General features: G+C 38.5%; 1 protein-coding gene across 1 annotated transcript in view; it reads right to left on the reverse strand.

The window, feature by feature from the left end:
- Positions 1-1,835: 1,835 nt before the first annotated feature.
- Positions 1,836-15,719, reverse strand: part of LOC141380782 (uncharacterized) — an 18,982-nt gene continuing 5,098 nt past the window's right edge. The window contains exons 3-7 of the mRNA XM_073941246.1: positions 14,196-14,389; positions 11,832-11,986; positions 7,604-8,067; positions 5,221-5,429; positions 1,836-3,502 (exon numbers count right to left, since the gene is read on the reverse strand). Of these exons, the coding sequence (XP_073797347.1) occupies positions 3,305-3,502; positions 5,221-5,429; positions 7,604-8,067; positions 11,832-11,986; positions 14,196-14,389 (1,220 nt within the window). The 3' untranslated portion in view covers positions 1,836-3,304. The remainder of the gene's footprint in view (positions 3,503-5,220; positions 5,430-7,603; positions 8,068-11,831; positions 11,987-14,195; positions 14,390-15,719) is intronic.

Consider the following 15,719-nt stretch of genomic DNA (forward strand, 5'->3'; position numbering starts at 1 on the left):
ATGACCCAATACTGTAGTTTTCCGCATTTACAGTATATTATATTGCAATACACCACAGTTTACTTCAGTAAAATTTTAAGTTAACTACAGTATTACAGTTTATCAGTTCACTATAGTTCGTATGCTGGAGCATTCATTAACAAAGAGCTGTAAATAATATACGTAAATGCACTTTACGATGATATTTATTATAAATTTTACTTTTTTTACTAGCCGGGCTTCCAGCTAACTCTATCAAACCTCTTCAGCTGCTCCAGAACGCAGCAGCATGAGTGATCTTTAATGAAGCTAAAAGAGCACATGTCACTCCGCTGCTCATCCGTTTGCACTGGCTGCCAGTTGCTGCTCGCATCAAATTCAAAGCTCTGATGTTTGCCTACAAAACGACTTCTGGCTTTGCTCCTTCTTATCTGCTCTCACTTCTGCAGATGTATGTGTCCTCCAGAAACTTGCGTTCTGTGAATGAACGTCGCCTCGTGTTTCCATCCCAAAGAGGGAAGAAATCACTTTCCCGAACTCTCGCATTCAATCTGCCCAGTTGATGGAATGAACTCCCTAACTGCATCAGAGCGGCAGAGTCACTCGCTGTCTTCAAGAATAGACTAAAAACTCAATTATTTAGTCTCCACTACACTTCCTAATCTGCAATTGCCTCTCTGGATATACCACTAACTGTACTCAAAAAAACAAAAAAAAAGAAAATGACTAACGCTTTCCTTCTTAGACTTTACAGACCTGAAACTTGCCTACAGCACTTATTCATTGTTGCTCTTATAGTTGTGTAAATTGCTTCATTGTCCTCATTTGTAAGTCGCTTTGGATAAAAGCATCTGCTAAATGACTAAATGTAAATGTAAATTGCTATAGATTTTTTTTGAAGTTCACATTTTATTAACTTTTTTTATGATTGTTATTTTTTTTATTCGTTTATGTACATGACTATCGCAGATTTCTAAAATAGAAATGTACTGTATGCGTAAGGAATTATAGTTTTCGAAATGTAAACATGAACTAGTTAATTTTTTTAATAGTTAAAAAGTTTCAAGAATGATCCAGCACTATTCTCTGAAGTAGGTCTACATTTTAAGTGATATGTTAAATATAAATTCTTATTGCTGTTTAAACTCCTCGTGGACCAACAATCAAGCTTTTAATTTTTCATATTCAAAAAGCCCTGCACTAACTGATTATAACCATCCCATGTGTTTCTGATAATAGTTTTTTTATTTCTCCTATTGATTACTAGTAATAATTCTATTGATAGTTCTGTTTTATTCCTTTGTGTAAAACCTTGTTCTTATTCATTCATTCATTCCTTCATTCATTCATTCATTCATTCATTCATTCTCTTTTCAGCTTAGTCCCTTTATTAAGCTGGGGTCACCAGTGGAATGAATCGCCAACTTATCCAGCATATGTTTCCAGCTGCAACCCATTACTGGGAAACACCCATACACTGCCATTCACACACATGCACTATGGACAATTTAGTTTACCCAGTTCCCCTATAGCGCATGTGTTTAAACTCTTTTGGAGCACCCTGAGCAAACTCACACAAACGAAGGGAGAACATGCAAACTCCACACAGAAACGCCAACTGACCCAGCCGGGACTCGAACCAGTGACCTTCTTGCTGTAAGGCGACAGCGCTACCCCCTACGCCTCCACGCTGCCGATTGTTATAATTATTATTATTATTATTATTATTGTTAATAATATTATAACCATTGTGCATGAAATCCTTTTGCCTTTATTTATTTATTTATTCATTATTTCATCTGCCCTGCAAAAGACCATAACAATAAAATAAAATAAATGAAATACAAAAAAATTTAAATAAATAAACATGAAAAAATTTATTTTAAAATTGAATTTAAAACAGGTTTAATTCTTTTCTATGTATTTTATAGTACATCTATTTGTTAATGAATGCTGCAGCAATACTGTAGTATTAACTTTAGTGAACTGACAAATTTTAGAATCCATAGAATCTGTAGAATCACCACAACAGATCAATTACTGTAGATCTTGTGTTACCATAGAAACTGTATAATCACCACAGCAGATTAATTAAATTACTTCACCACAGCATGGTTAGAAAACACTGCAGTGTTTACTGTAGGGTTTTTCATGTGGATGAGTTTAAAACTCTATAGAGCGTGTTTAAACCCGTATTGAACATCCTCTTGTTGTGATCAGAAAATTCATAATATTAGATGCAAGCGTTTTTGTGCGGATAGAACCAAATGGTTCCAGAAAATGTAAACTGAAACACAATGTTTGAGTGATTAGGCTGCAGTGAAATATCTTTACTGTATGATCATAGGATCTTACATGGTACATCATTATGAAACTCAAAAGTGAGCAGGCTACAATTGAGAACTAGAAATAATATTATCCATAACATCAACTCACAACATAACATTTTTGTGGAATTGAAAATAAATCTGTATGAGAATAGATGTAAAGATCGTAAAGCAGTATAATTGGCAAGGAAAGCTGCATGCTTTAGTACACACTCTTAAAATGGAAGATTTTTTATTGGAATTAATATTAAAAAGCATCCATAGATATTGTTGTTTAAGGTGTCAAGATCAGGGCCGGAGTGGGACTCCTTTTCAGCCTTGGAGTTTCAAGCTTCAGACCGGCCCACCTCAGTTCACGACTGACTACTGTATATTAAAATAAGGTCATTTCCAATTCAGTTTCTAATGACACTATCACGTCTTTTTTTGAGAAAACAGCTGCTTTAGAACTTCAAATGTCCAACAACCCTTACAGTATTATATGTCTTAACAATAAAAATGAAAACATTACATTAATCTTACGAGGATCAAACCCGGGCCCGCAGAGTCTTAACCTAACGTGCTAACCACTGGACCACAACAGCTGTATGGAGTAAGGAGACACAACTAAGTTTCATCATCATTAAAATAGATTAAAAAAAAGAAGAGTTGCGATAAAATAATGAATAAAAAGGCTGTGGTCAAGTAAATATATAAATTTAAAAAGTGTGACTGCTGAGAGCAACAGATTCTGGAGCTAGGGACACCGGCCCTCGCGGCCAAAAAACGGACCGGCCCACCGGGAATTCTCCCGGTCCTCCCGATTAGCCAATCCGGGCCTGGTCAAGATTGTTAGATTATCAAAATGTTCTTTGCATTAACAAAAATGTATTTTTTAAAGAACCATTCTTTTAGGAATCTTCTTCTTTGGCATTGCTTTAAAAACCTCATGTTAGATCCTTCATTTAAAGAGTGCATTACAACGAGCATTTCAAAGTACACAGCATGCCTCAAAGGTGTCACTCAGTGATGGCAGCAGTGGATGAACACTGAGGGCTGATTTTATTCAGCTCCTCCATGATAGAATTGGACTTCTTAGCCCTTTCTTGTGGTGAGAGTGAAGACGGATTGATCTCCAGGAATTTATATGCATCTTTGGACTGAATCATGAAGATGGCCTGAACTCTCTGACAGCTGCAGCCAAATATTTTCCAGTACTGAAAAAGTAAAAACAAAAAGATACATTTACTGTCACTATGTATTGTAATAAAACAGCTTGTTTTGAAAGTTGATAGATGAGTTGATAGTTGTAAGATCACAGTGCAAAAATCTGAAAACCCACATGAATAGGTTATGAAAATTGAATGGTGGTAATTAGATAATAACATGAATTAGCAAAATAATAATAACAGTAGTAATATTTAATAATAGCTAAAACTGTTACTTTGTGAAGCAGTAAAATAAATGGGGCCCTTGGGTTTGCTATAGCCCCAGGGCCCAGTTTGTGTTCTTATTCTGGTCCTGCTCCAGGTACTCCTTTGAGAACTGGACCAAAAAAGTAATGTCCACCCCTGTACTCAGACATCTGATACACATACTTAATGCCTCGTTTCCACTGACTGGTACAGTATGGTACGGTTCGGGTCGGTATGGGTCACCTTTACCAGGCTTGCGTTTCCACCACAAAGGGTATCCTTTTGGTGGGTGTGATGTTTGACAAAGTTTAAGTCGACGTCATGCTCGCTCGAATAAATGTCTACAGTAAAGCTGTACGGGTCGTTCACATATCATAATGAGCAGCACTTCACACAAAACAGATGCTTTACACACATAAATACTTGTTTATAAATGTTCATTATTATGAACATGAGTTGATTATAACTGCAGATCAACGACAGTGAGAAATAGCCTACTGTAACGTCTGTAATTATATAAAATAAATATATAAATGCAACATATATGAACACATACAGCCTCTCACAGTCTCGGATACATTATTAATTACAGATAAACTACACAGCAGACATTTAGTACTTATTTGAGTTCAAAAACACACGCAATAGAGCCCACAGTCAGAGCAAACCTCTCCTCTGTGTCTGTAATCTTCAGCAGCACATGTAGCCTCTGTTAGAGAGTAACTCTGTCATTCCCAGTTCATAATAGTCCAAAAGGCGAAGATAAACATGGCAGTGTGTTCATGATTTAGGTTGCTAAAACTCTTTTGCTCCTGTGTTTTGACGGCTTCTCTTTTTTTTCCGTGTTTCACTCCCGCTTCACTCTCGCGCTTGTCCTTTTCTTTCTGAATGGATCAGATGACGGAGACACTTCAATAATCACACACACATTATTATCATGAGTTCAAGAAGTTTGTTTTATCAAATATACACGCGTTCGCGAGCTCTCGAAAGAAAGCGAATACCGCTCACACTTTTAGACGGGCTCATAAAGCAACAAAAGCACATGGCAGATTTCTCTTCTTGGCTTTGTCTCTGTTCACCGAGACGACGTCAAGGTTTGTTCGAGCCCGGGCCATCCATGTCTACTTAATAAATGGATGTAATATTTCCATGCAATCTCTCGGCTTTGTATTTAAAAAAAAATGGCGGTTCCTTTGTTTACGTTCTGTGTAGCTCCACGAGCTCGTGACGTATCTCTGTAACCAATCAGCGTTCAGCTGCACATGTAGCTCCACCTTTTGGTACCTTTTCTCCCATGTGGGACCCTTTCAAAAGGGTGCCGAAAAGTGGTACGGTACGGTTTTGTTCGGTACGCTTTTTGACAGTGGAAACGGCCATAAAAGCGTACCAAACCGAACCGTACCTTACCACTTGACATACGTCACCCTCATCTTACCTTGAAGAGGTTAAACGGTCATGAACACATTGATGATCAAATGTATTTAATAATAATCAAAACGTAAACAGCTTTAACTGACCTTTTTGGCAGTTATAATTGACTCCAAGAACTCTTCCTTCATGTCCTCCAGGTCATCAACAAGATCTTCATCAACAAAAGTCCTCTCTTTCAGCGTGTCCAGCAGAGATGCCACTTTTTCCCAAAATGTTTTAAGCTGACGCAGAATTTGCTGGATTTGAGAAAGACACTTCTGGACCTCTTTCAGTTGGTCAGGGTCAGGAATCACACCTGGACAAACAGCAAACACAAAAAAAAATCAGGATACATGGAATTATATGCAAATTATATATTTACATATTGTAATTACATATTTATTTATGTACATATTTGTAATGAATGGCAATTTTTTGCTATATTTTGAAATACTTTTTGCATATTGGGCAGCGCCGTGGCGCAGTAGGTTGGGCTGTGACCTTACAGTAAGAAGGTCGCTGGTTGGAGTTCCGGCTGAGTCAGTTGGTGTTTCTGTGTGGAGTTTGCATGTTCTCCCTGTGTTGGCGTGGGTTTCCTCCGGGTGCTCCCCCACAGTCTAAACACATGCGCTATATGGGAATTGATCAACTAAATTGTTTGTAGTGTACGAGTGTAAATGAGTGTGTATGTGTGTATTTCCTAGTACTGGGTTGCAGCTGGAAGGGTATCCACTGTGTAAAACATATGCTGGATAAGTTGGCGGTTCATTCCGCTGTGGCGACCCCAGATTAATAAAGAGACTAAGCCGAAAAGAAAATGAATGAATGTTGCATATGACATATTTCATACATGTGAAATCCAAAAATATACTTTTACGTCATATACAGTTGAAATCAATATTATTATCCCTCCTATTAAATTGTAATTATTTAAGACCCCCCCCCCCAATTTCTGTTTAACAAAGAGAAGATTTTCTCAGCACATTTCTAATCATAATAGTTTTAATAACTCATCTCTAATAACTGATTTATTTTCTCTTTGTCATGATGACAGTAAATAATATTAGACTAGATATTCTTCAAGACACTAGTATTCAGCTTAACTAGGCTTAACTAGGTTCATTAGGGTAAAGTTAGTGTAATTAGGCAAGTTATTGTATAACAGTGGTTTGTTCTGGAGACTATGGTTTAAAAAATGTTTAAAATAAAACAAATAAAGCTTTCTCCAGAAGAAAAAAATATTAGCGGAAATACTGTAAAAATGTCCTTAATTTGTTAAACATCACTTAAGTGAACAAACTAGTGATGCGCGGATGGTGGTTATATCCGCGGGCGCTGTGGATAATCCGCGGGTCGGGCGGGCCGGGTAATAAAAAAATACATTATGATTAATTGTGGGTGGGTTGCGGGTGGATGTAGCGGGACATGGCAGTGGACCAGCGAAAAAAGCAGAGAGTGGGCTTTGCAGAATGGGAAGATAAGACGATTAAAATAATGGATGAAGAGTAGCCTACTGTACAAAGTTTCAGTTACAGGAGTCATCAGAGGAAAATCTGCTATCATTCTGGGAGAAACAAGATCGCTTATTTTCACGGCTGCAGCGCCTTGCGAGGAAAATCTTGTTTATTCCTACAACAAGCGGTGAAAGCGAACGGTCATTCAGTGCAGCTGGCCGCGTTTTGGAGGCGAGGCGAAATCACCCAAATCGAGACACAGTAGATGCTGTTCTGTTTCTGCACAGTGCCAAGGAAAAGGCCAAGTAAACATAACAGCTGCCGTTTAGACTGAAGTGGCACCCTTTTTGTTATCTTGTTCCTGTATCTTTAAAAGCTAAAATGTATAATTTTTACTTTCTGTATCTATATCTAAGAAAATGTTGTCTGAAGACAAACTTTTGTTTTTATAAATAAATGTTCATTTAAAAACGTTTACGATTAACTTATTATTTTACTTTCAGAGATGTGCAGATTAAAGCTCACTGAATCTGCTGTTAATATCCACGGTGACCAGAGTGGGTGCGTCCATACTAGAGGCGACTCAGGCGGCAGAATAGAGAGGGCGGAGTCCGTGACACCCCCCCTGTCCTCTCTTTCATCTGTGACAATCCCCCCACCGCCCCGGTCCTCGATGTTATGCGCAAAATCACACCCCCTTCTCTCGTTTCCGCTTTCGGTGAGAGGGTGGCATGATCATCCTTTGCCTAGAGCTCCAGTTCAGTTTGCTCCAGCCCTGACGGTGACCTATCATGCCTAAAACAGAATTAAATTATTAATATTAAAACTATATGTGGGTGGCGGGTGGATGATTAGTACGAAGCCGCGGAATGGGGTGTCATTTAAGCTGATCCGCGCATCTCTATCGCACAGTATGTAATTTGCATACTATATGTGCATTGTGGACCTGATTTGAAGAACTTATGATGATATGAAAACAGCACTGTGTATGCTGAATGCGTATTCTTCAACAAAAGATCAAGGGAAAACCTCTCACCCAACTCCATTTTGCAACTGGCGAGCTGCAGCTGCAGATCAGTCTGTTTGATTTGGATCTTCCACTCTTTGTTTTGCAGACTGATCTTTTCAGTGGAGAGACGGGACAGATCAGCTTGGAGAGAGTGAGTTTTAGCAACATCACCAGGTTCAGTCGCCGTGTCATAAATGGATTTAACCAGGGGGCCAACAAATGGCACCAAGACGGCCAGGATAGTCATACCACGGCTGTTCTGTAAAACTTTTTTGATATGATTCTGCAGTTCACAGTCTTTTCCATCCATTACTTGCTCTATCTCTTTTATAGATTCAGTATTCTTTTTCAGATCTTCATCACACTTGGCCACTGCTTCTTGCAGACACTTCATCTCCTCCGAGTATTTCTCTCGTTTTACTTCAGTCTCCTTCTGCTCTTGAAACACATCACTGGTGCACGACGCCACACTGCGGTTTTGTTGATCATATCTGAGTAAAACGGTGCATTCAGATAATTAACCGAATACATTGAACAGATTGAAACATGAACATTGCTAAGATTTGGGGTAATTTTACACTGTTTTACACTGTTGAAACACTGTTTAAGAGGCCAGAAATCACAAACATTTAGAAAAAGGGTTTAAAAGTGCACGTTTTTGAAAGCAATACTGTTATCATTTCACACAAAATACAGAAACTGTTCATTAGCAGATCATTTTTTACAGTGTAGTGAAAGCGTTCAGCTATACAGCACTTTTAGACACATTTGGTGATCTGGGAGAATTGGACATGCTTAGCAACATTGCTGCCTATACATTAAAGGGGTGGTCCAGAGGGAACTATAAGGCTTGGTTGTGTTTATAAGATGCAAAGCAATGTGTGCTCATGCTTCACTTGTACAAAATTAAATAATTTTTTCATAAATCTTACTTTGATTATATACAACTACTCAGCTAATATGAAAACAACTGTCCTATTTCCTAGTTCCTCTAAATGGCCCGCCCTTAAGAGGCTCTGATTGGTCAGCTAGCATTACGTGCTGTGATTCACGCATTGGCTCCACGTCACCAGTGTCACGCCTCCGCAAGCACGAGCTTTGCCTCAGCTGTGTAAATAGTGTCAGCCAGAGCAGCTGTTAGCAGTATCTGTTTGAGCCTTAATCAGACAGAAACTGAAAAGGATGAACCTTATGCCTGCTCTCTAAAATAACATCTGACAAGAGTCTGTAACTGCTGAAAATTGGGTGTTAAGAAGGGTTTAAGAGAGAACCGCCATTTTATGTGTGTGTGTGTGTGTGTGTGTGTGTGTGTGTGTGTGTGTGTGTGTGTGTGTGTGTGTGTGAACTGTCTGTAGACGCATGTAATCCGAGAAGCACATGTGTACGGGACTGATGTTTATTTATTTATTTATTTATTTCTGATGCTCGGATTAAGTTATTGTTCTGTAATATACAGTGACGCTGTTAACAGAAGAATAAAGCACAAGATGTGGGATGTGACCCGTGTGAGCTTTGATTGATTTTTCTGCTTCAACACGAGTTTGGCAAGTTCTCCTGTATTTTTTTACCTAACTCAATGCGTTACAAGACGTCTTTCACATATATTCGGAATATGCATGTGTAAGTAATATGAAACGTTCACAGGTCTTTTGCGAGTTCATTATTTTAGATGTAGAATGCAGGGAAAGTGTCCACATAGAGAGACATTGCAGCGCTGCTGAAGATTGTAACTGTTTACCAGTGTTGGGCAAGCTACTTGAAAAATGTAGTGAGCTAAGCTATTAGCTACTCTACTTAAAATATAGCTTAACTACACTAAAGCTACCCTCTGGGAAATGTAGCAAGCTAAGCTAAAAGCTACTTGGCAAAAGTAGCTTAGCTACAGTTAAGGTATTTTTACCATTTTCATTTTTTAATCGAAGCAACTTAAATCCAGGTCAACCATATCTTAGTGATCAATAAAACTGTCAATGAACATATGAGGCAGAATAGTTCAGTTCAGTTATTTACTGTAGATAATATGCTGTACTAAACAGAAACACATTATAGTATAACAGCACAAACAAAAAATCCAATAAAAGCAGGTGTTACACATTTAAAATACTGTAGTCATTTAAAGAAAAGGGAAATATTTTGACATAAGCATTATGCATAGTGTATATATATATATTTTTACAACTCTTTATTAATAAATTACACTACATAATGCAGTAATTTATAGAAGTACTTACTATAAATTACTAAAGTATTTTTTGAGCACAGCATCAGAAATTAAGTTATTGCATCTTAACATGTACTTCTCGAGGTATAGTCACGAGGAATCCTACTTCAGTTCAGAAATAACTCCTCTCCCTCAGTCATCTTTACATCAAGCAAGTTTCTCATATTAGCCTAATTTGGTTGGCGACGTCACCGACCAGAGGTGGCAGTAAGGCACCAAAAAGTTTGTTGTCGACCACCGTAAAACAGGAAGAAGAAGAAATCCTCATCCTCGCTGTCATATGGATTTACTTTCATCACTAAACGCCGGGCTCGCAGCTCTGTGAATGTCGGTGCTGTCGCTTATTGATCCGCGATCGGTAAATGTAGCTTGTGTGGACACTACTGCGCAACTTGACTAATAAAATAGCTTCGCTACTCAAAAGCTTTTTGATGTAGAAAGTAGCGACGCTACAGCCACGCTACTGAGAAATGTAGTTAAGCTAGTAGCGTCACTACTTGTAGCATCGCTACTGCCCAACACTGCTGTTTACAGTGGTTTGACGGATAAATATGAATTTGTAGCTAAATTGTAACGGTGCCAAACAGCATTTCCTGTTGTTTACATCCTTGCTACAGCATACCGTGAACGCTAGACACTGTACATTTCATGATCAATTTTAACAAATAAAAACAATTACAGGTCATGGCTCACAATCCACAGCTTCTGCATGTTGTAGCTGCTCCTTCTCTGAGGAGTTTTTAGCCGAATCCAGAACTGAACTGGAGAGATTCTGGAAGTTCTCCTTTGTTAAATGCTAGAGCTATATCTTTATTATAATTCTCTGGAACATAATTAAATTAAACTATAAGCACTTCTGTCTTTGTGTCGTGTCCTTTGGAAGCCAAAATACAGAAACAGAGAAGCTCTGTGGAAACAGCAGCATTTAGATGCCATTTTAGCTTTCTCTGCTGTAACATTACAGTGCCTCAGGCAACGCCCCTTAGCTGCGCGTGGTGTACGCGGGGGGGAATGCGTGTTACCATGATCTCACTAGCCTGGATGTATTTTTTGTACTCTCCAAACTACTCAGTAGGTGCTGCATTTGAATTTAAGCGTACTACTCGGCCGTTAGAAAAGTACGTTCTATACAGTATGAGTGTGAGCAGTATGAATGAAATTCGGATATAGTACATCCGCCATTTTGTCATCATCACGTGACCTATCTGCGTCAGTTGCATCGCTTCACTTCCATTCATGAATTCTCTCGCGGGGCATCATGGGATAGCGCAGCATGCATGGGATGCGCACTTCAGAATCTCGGCGGAGGTAGTAGGTCATCCGGGTACTTCTCGCATACTGATTTTCAAACTCTATGAATTCGGATATACTACTTGGCTCGCATGCTGATTTTAGCGTACTGTATAATATGGAAGTAAGCCGTTTCGGACGCAGCCAATGTCTCCCTTTACATTGAACTTTGAATGTCTTACATTCAGAGATGTTGTTTATGTTCCCACAGCTACATTACACATCAACTAAAGTTTCAAATATGATATCGTAGTGGACCACCCCTTTAAACTGTCAGTACCTTACACTCCCGATAATGTGATGTTATTATGTTTAAAGTTTTTAGAGCTGCATAACTCACAATGATATAAGACATTAAAGGCTTATTTCACCCAAAAATGAAAATTCTGTTATTAATTACTCACCCACATGTTGAGATTATTGTTTGTCATCATAACAAAACTGTAAATATATCTGAAAGCTCTCTAAGTCAATCAGAATATTATACGGCTACGAGAATATGTTTGTGCGCACATAAAACCAAATCAACACCTACACGGTGCACGGATGTGTCCGTTTTTAGGATGCTTTTGGTATTTTTCTGCACTTTGAATATCTGTGGATCCTTGCTGTCTATGGAGGTTGAGAGAGCTCTCAGATTATTTGTGTCATGAAGATAAACGAAGGTCTCAAGGGTTTGGACAACATGACATGTCTTCAGAAAACAAATAGATTAAGGAAGTAATATTGCTTTATTGTTTTCACCTGGCCACCATGTCATCCACGTCTTCAATGATGCCTTGGATCCAGCCTTTGGCTTTCTCCAGGTATTTCACAGCCAGAACAGGTTTTTTCTTTTCAATAGCTTTCATCAGCATCGGGAACAGACAGGTGACCAGGTTGTCACTTGTGCCGACACACTAAAAGAAAACAGCATTATCTTGCAGAGTTTAAATGTTTATTTTAAGACTAGCAATGCAAAAAAAAAAACATTCTAAATTTCAATTTCATGTGTACTTTAAGGTACTGTTTAGGTTGTGAATAAAAATAATAGATTTGATACATTCGTTCATTCGTTCGTTAGTTCACTTGTTCGTTCATTCGTTCGTTTGTTTGTTCGTTCGTGCATTCATTCATTCATTCATTCATTCATTCATTCGTTCGTTCGTTCCCTTATTCGTTCATTCATTCATTCATTCCTTCATTCATTTGTTCGTTCATTCATTCATTCAATCATTAATTTGTTCGTTCATTCGTTTGCTAATTCATTCATTCATTCATTCATTAATTAATTAATTAATTAATTAATTAATTCATTCATTCATTCTAGTTCGACTTACAAGCGGAATGAATCGCCAACTATTCTGGCATATGTGTTACGCAGCGGATGCCCTTCCAGCCACAACCCAGTACTGGGAAACATACATACACACCTGCATTCACACACACACACACACTCATACACTACAACCAATTTAGTTAATCAATTCCCCTATAGCGCATGTGTTTGGACTGTGGGGTAAACCGGAGCACCCAGAAGAAACCCACGCCAACACGGGGAGAACATGCAAACTCCACACAGAAACACCAACTGGCCCAGCCGAGGCTCGAACCAGTGACCTTCTTGATGTGAGGCTACAGCACTACCCACTGCAAAACTATGCTACCCCAACTTTAATACATTTCATTTTAATTGAAACATTACCAAGATGGTTGGGAGTGTGGGAATCGGAACCGTTTTGTTCTTATATATTTGTATAATTCTTATTATTACAAATGTGCAGTGTGTCTATTGCATATTGGATAATCTCCCCTCTCTTCTATAATTAACTCTGGTGTACCACAGGGGTCTATATTATGGTCAATTTTGATTTAGTTATATCTTGCTTCTGTCATAAGAAAACAGAAACAGACACAGCTGATGTTTATACTGTGTTCTGATTGATCTGAATAAGCTGGATATCCTTCAAGTTAGCTCAGCTATAACTAGTTTACCCAGAGTCACTCTAAATCCCACTTAAATGCAATCCTTGGTTGTGTTGTTTCACATTTCAACTTTAAATCCAAGTTTAAAATTAATCCAGAGATTTCAGAAACCAATGGTTCAAACATTTTACATATAAATCCAAGGTTTTGGGGTAACACTTTAATTTAAGCCACAAATCATGTGGTTAACAAACCATTAACTTAGGCTATTAGTTCAATAAACCACAAATTATCTGGATAATAATACGAAGGTAGTAGTTGGGTTTAGGTATTGGGTAGAGTTAAGGATGTAAAATAAGATTGTACTTTATAAATGGTAATAAACACTTAACATTTTAAAAATAGGAGGGTAATGTCAATAGTAAATAGTGTGAATTGTAACAAACTGAAGTATTACCCTTTTTTTTTGCTATCATTAGCATGCTTGCAGCATCAAAGACACTGACAAAATAATTACAGCACTTGACTGTTTGCATAAAGGCTCTGTCATTGCCCAACATCATCCTTATACTCAATTTCTGTCTGATTATAGTCAAGAAGTTCATTTATTTATTAATTTCTTTTTGTTTTAGTCCCTTTATTAATCAGGGGTCGCCACAGCGGCCCAGCACATGTTATACACCGCGGATGCCCTTCCAGCCGCAAACCAACATTGGGAAACATCCACACACACTCATTCACACACACACACACTCATATACTACGGTCAATTTTACCATACCCAATTGCCCTATACCACATGTGTTTGGACTGTGGGGGAAACCGGAGCACCCGGAGGAAACCCACAAACTGACCCAGCCGAGGCTCGAACCAGCAACCTTCTTGCTGTGAGGCGAACATGCTACCCACTGCACCACCGCGTCGCCTAGTCAAGAAGTATTTGCATTAACTGAATGGGAGTAGAGCTCACAATTTAATACTGAATGCTTTAAAAAAAAGAAAATTGTGTTTATAGTAAAAATGAGTTTATGCCTTTATTTGTAAATGTGTTTGTGTCTGAGCTCACCTAGAAATTGCAGACAACTCTGTTGTTTGGCAATAAATACATTAATAAATTATATATAGTCATGTATTTATTATCTAAGTGACATGCTTTCTGTCATCATTTTACAGTTTGACATGTCATGATGAACTCAGGCTCACCTTCAGCAGAACGGCCTCAGAGGATCCAAACAGCATCTGAGTCTCCAGAGCTCTTTCTCTGATCAGACGCTCCAGTTTAGGAAATCCACCCAAACACAGATACGACAGATTATAGAGAAGAGCTGTTCGCTTCGCAGCTGGTAAAAGATCCTGAATGAACTCTGGACTGCCCACAGAATTACTGAGCATGAGCTCTGAAACAACAAAACACACACATTACTAAAGCATAATTTGTATCCAGCCTCCGCTGGACTGAAGCTCTGCACAAGACTTTCGGCCAGCGGAGAAATTAAAATGGTCGTGCCCAACTGAGTCTGGTTCTCTCAAGGTTTTTTTTCTTCACTCCCATCAGGTGAAGTTTTTTTTCCCTCTCCGCTGTCGCCACTGGCTCACATGGTTCAGGATCGGTTGAGCTCGATGAATTTGCTCTTCAGTGTTTGGACTCTCAGTAATAACTTCAAATCACACTGAACTGAGCTAAACTGAACTGAACTTAAACACTAAAAACTGAACTACACTGTTCCAGTTACTATGACCATTTATGTGAAGCTGCTTTGACACAATCTACATTGTAAAAGCGCTATACAAATAAAGCTGAATTGAATTGAATTGAATAATTATCATCTGACTTTAAAGAACACCTATTATGGAAAAATCACTTCTATAAGGGGTTTAAACCCAGTTGTGTGTCTGCAGTGTGTAAATATCTCCAGCCTCTAATGGTTAAGATTAATGAATTAATTGTATTTTTTGATAAAAACAGAAACACTTTAATTTGACAAACATTTTAATTGACATTCTTCCTTTGTACGTGTCATCAGAGGGGGAAAGCCCCGCCCACTAATGCACATTTCATTAGCATGTCCAGCAGTCTTGAGTGAGAAGCAGCCGTCTGTGCATTAGCCATTAGAGTGTTTGACCTGCTGAAGATAATGTCCGCATAGACTAAGAGCATTATAGATGAAGAGTTTTACGCCCCGTTTACACTTATGCGTTTTCATTTTAAAATCATAAGTTTTGCTACGGTTACGCCATCTGTCCACACTAAGCCAGAGTTTTTGAGTGCTGAAAACGGAGCTTTTTGAAGACGCTGAAGAGGCCATTTTCATTTTAAAACGCTGCTGCTCTGTGTCAGTGTGGATGGGGGAAAGTGGAGACATCTGAGCACTGAAGCGGAGCTGCAGACATTCGCCTTTCTGATTGGGGCTTTTTCCTCAATATTAAGTAGCCACAGTTCAGTCCTGCATCATCTCCTTTTAAGTCCTTGATATAGAAAACAAACTCCCGAGGACACGTCGGGTGAATCTTTAAAGGGAACACTGTACTGTATAACCTCATTCACATCATCCTGGCTACGCTGTTTCACTTTCTCAACAATAAAATGGAAACGTGCTGCATATTTATATGAGCTTCATCTTTACTGTGTGCATATTTATAACAGTACGGAACCTATAACATCACTGCCTTCTTTCATTCTCATTGAAAATAGGAAACACACCCACTCTGTTGCTGAATATCAGTTTA

This window comes from Danio rerio, chromosome 24 (genome assembly GCF_049306965.1).
Source record: "Danio rerio strain Tuebingen ecotype United States chromosome 24, GRCz12tu, whole genome shotgun sequence".
NCBI classification, from domain to species: domain Eukaryota; kingdom Metazoa; phylum Chordata; class Actinopteri; order Cypriniformes; family Danionidae; genus Danio; species Danio rerio.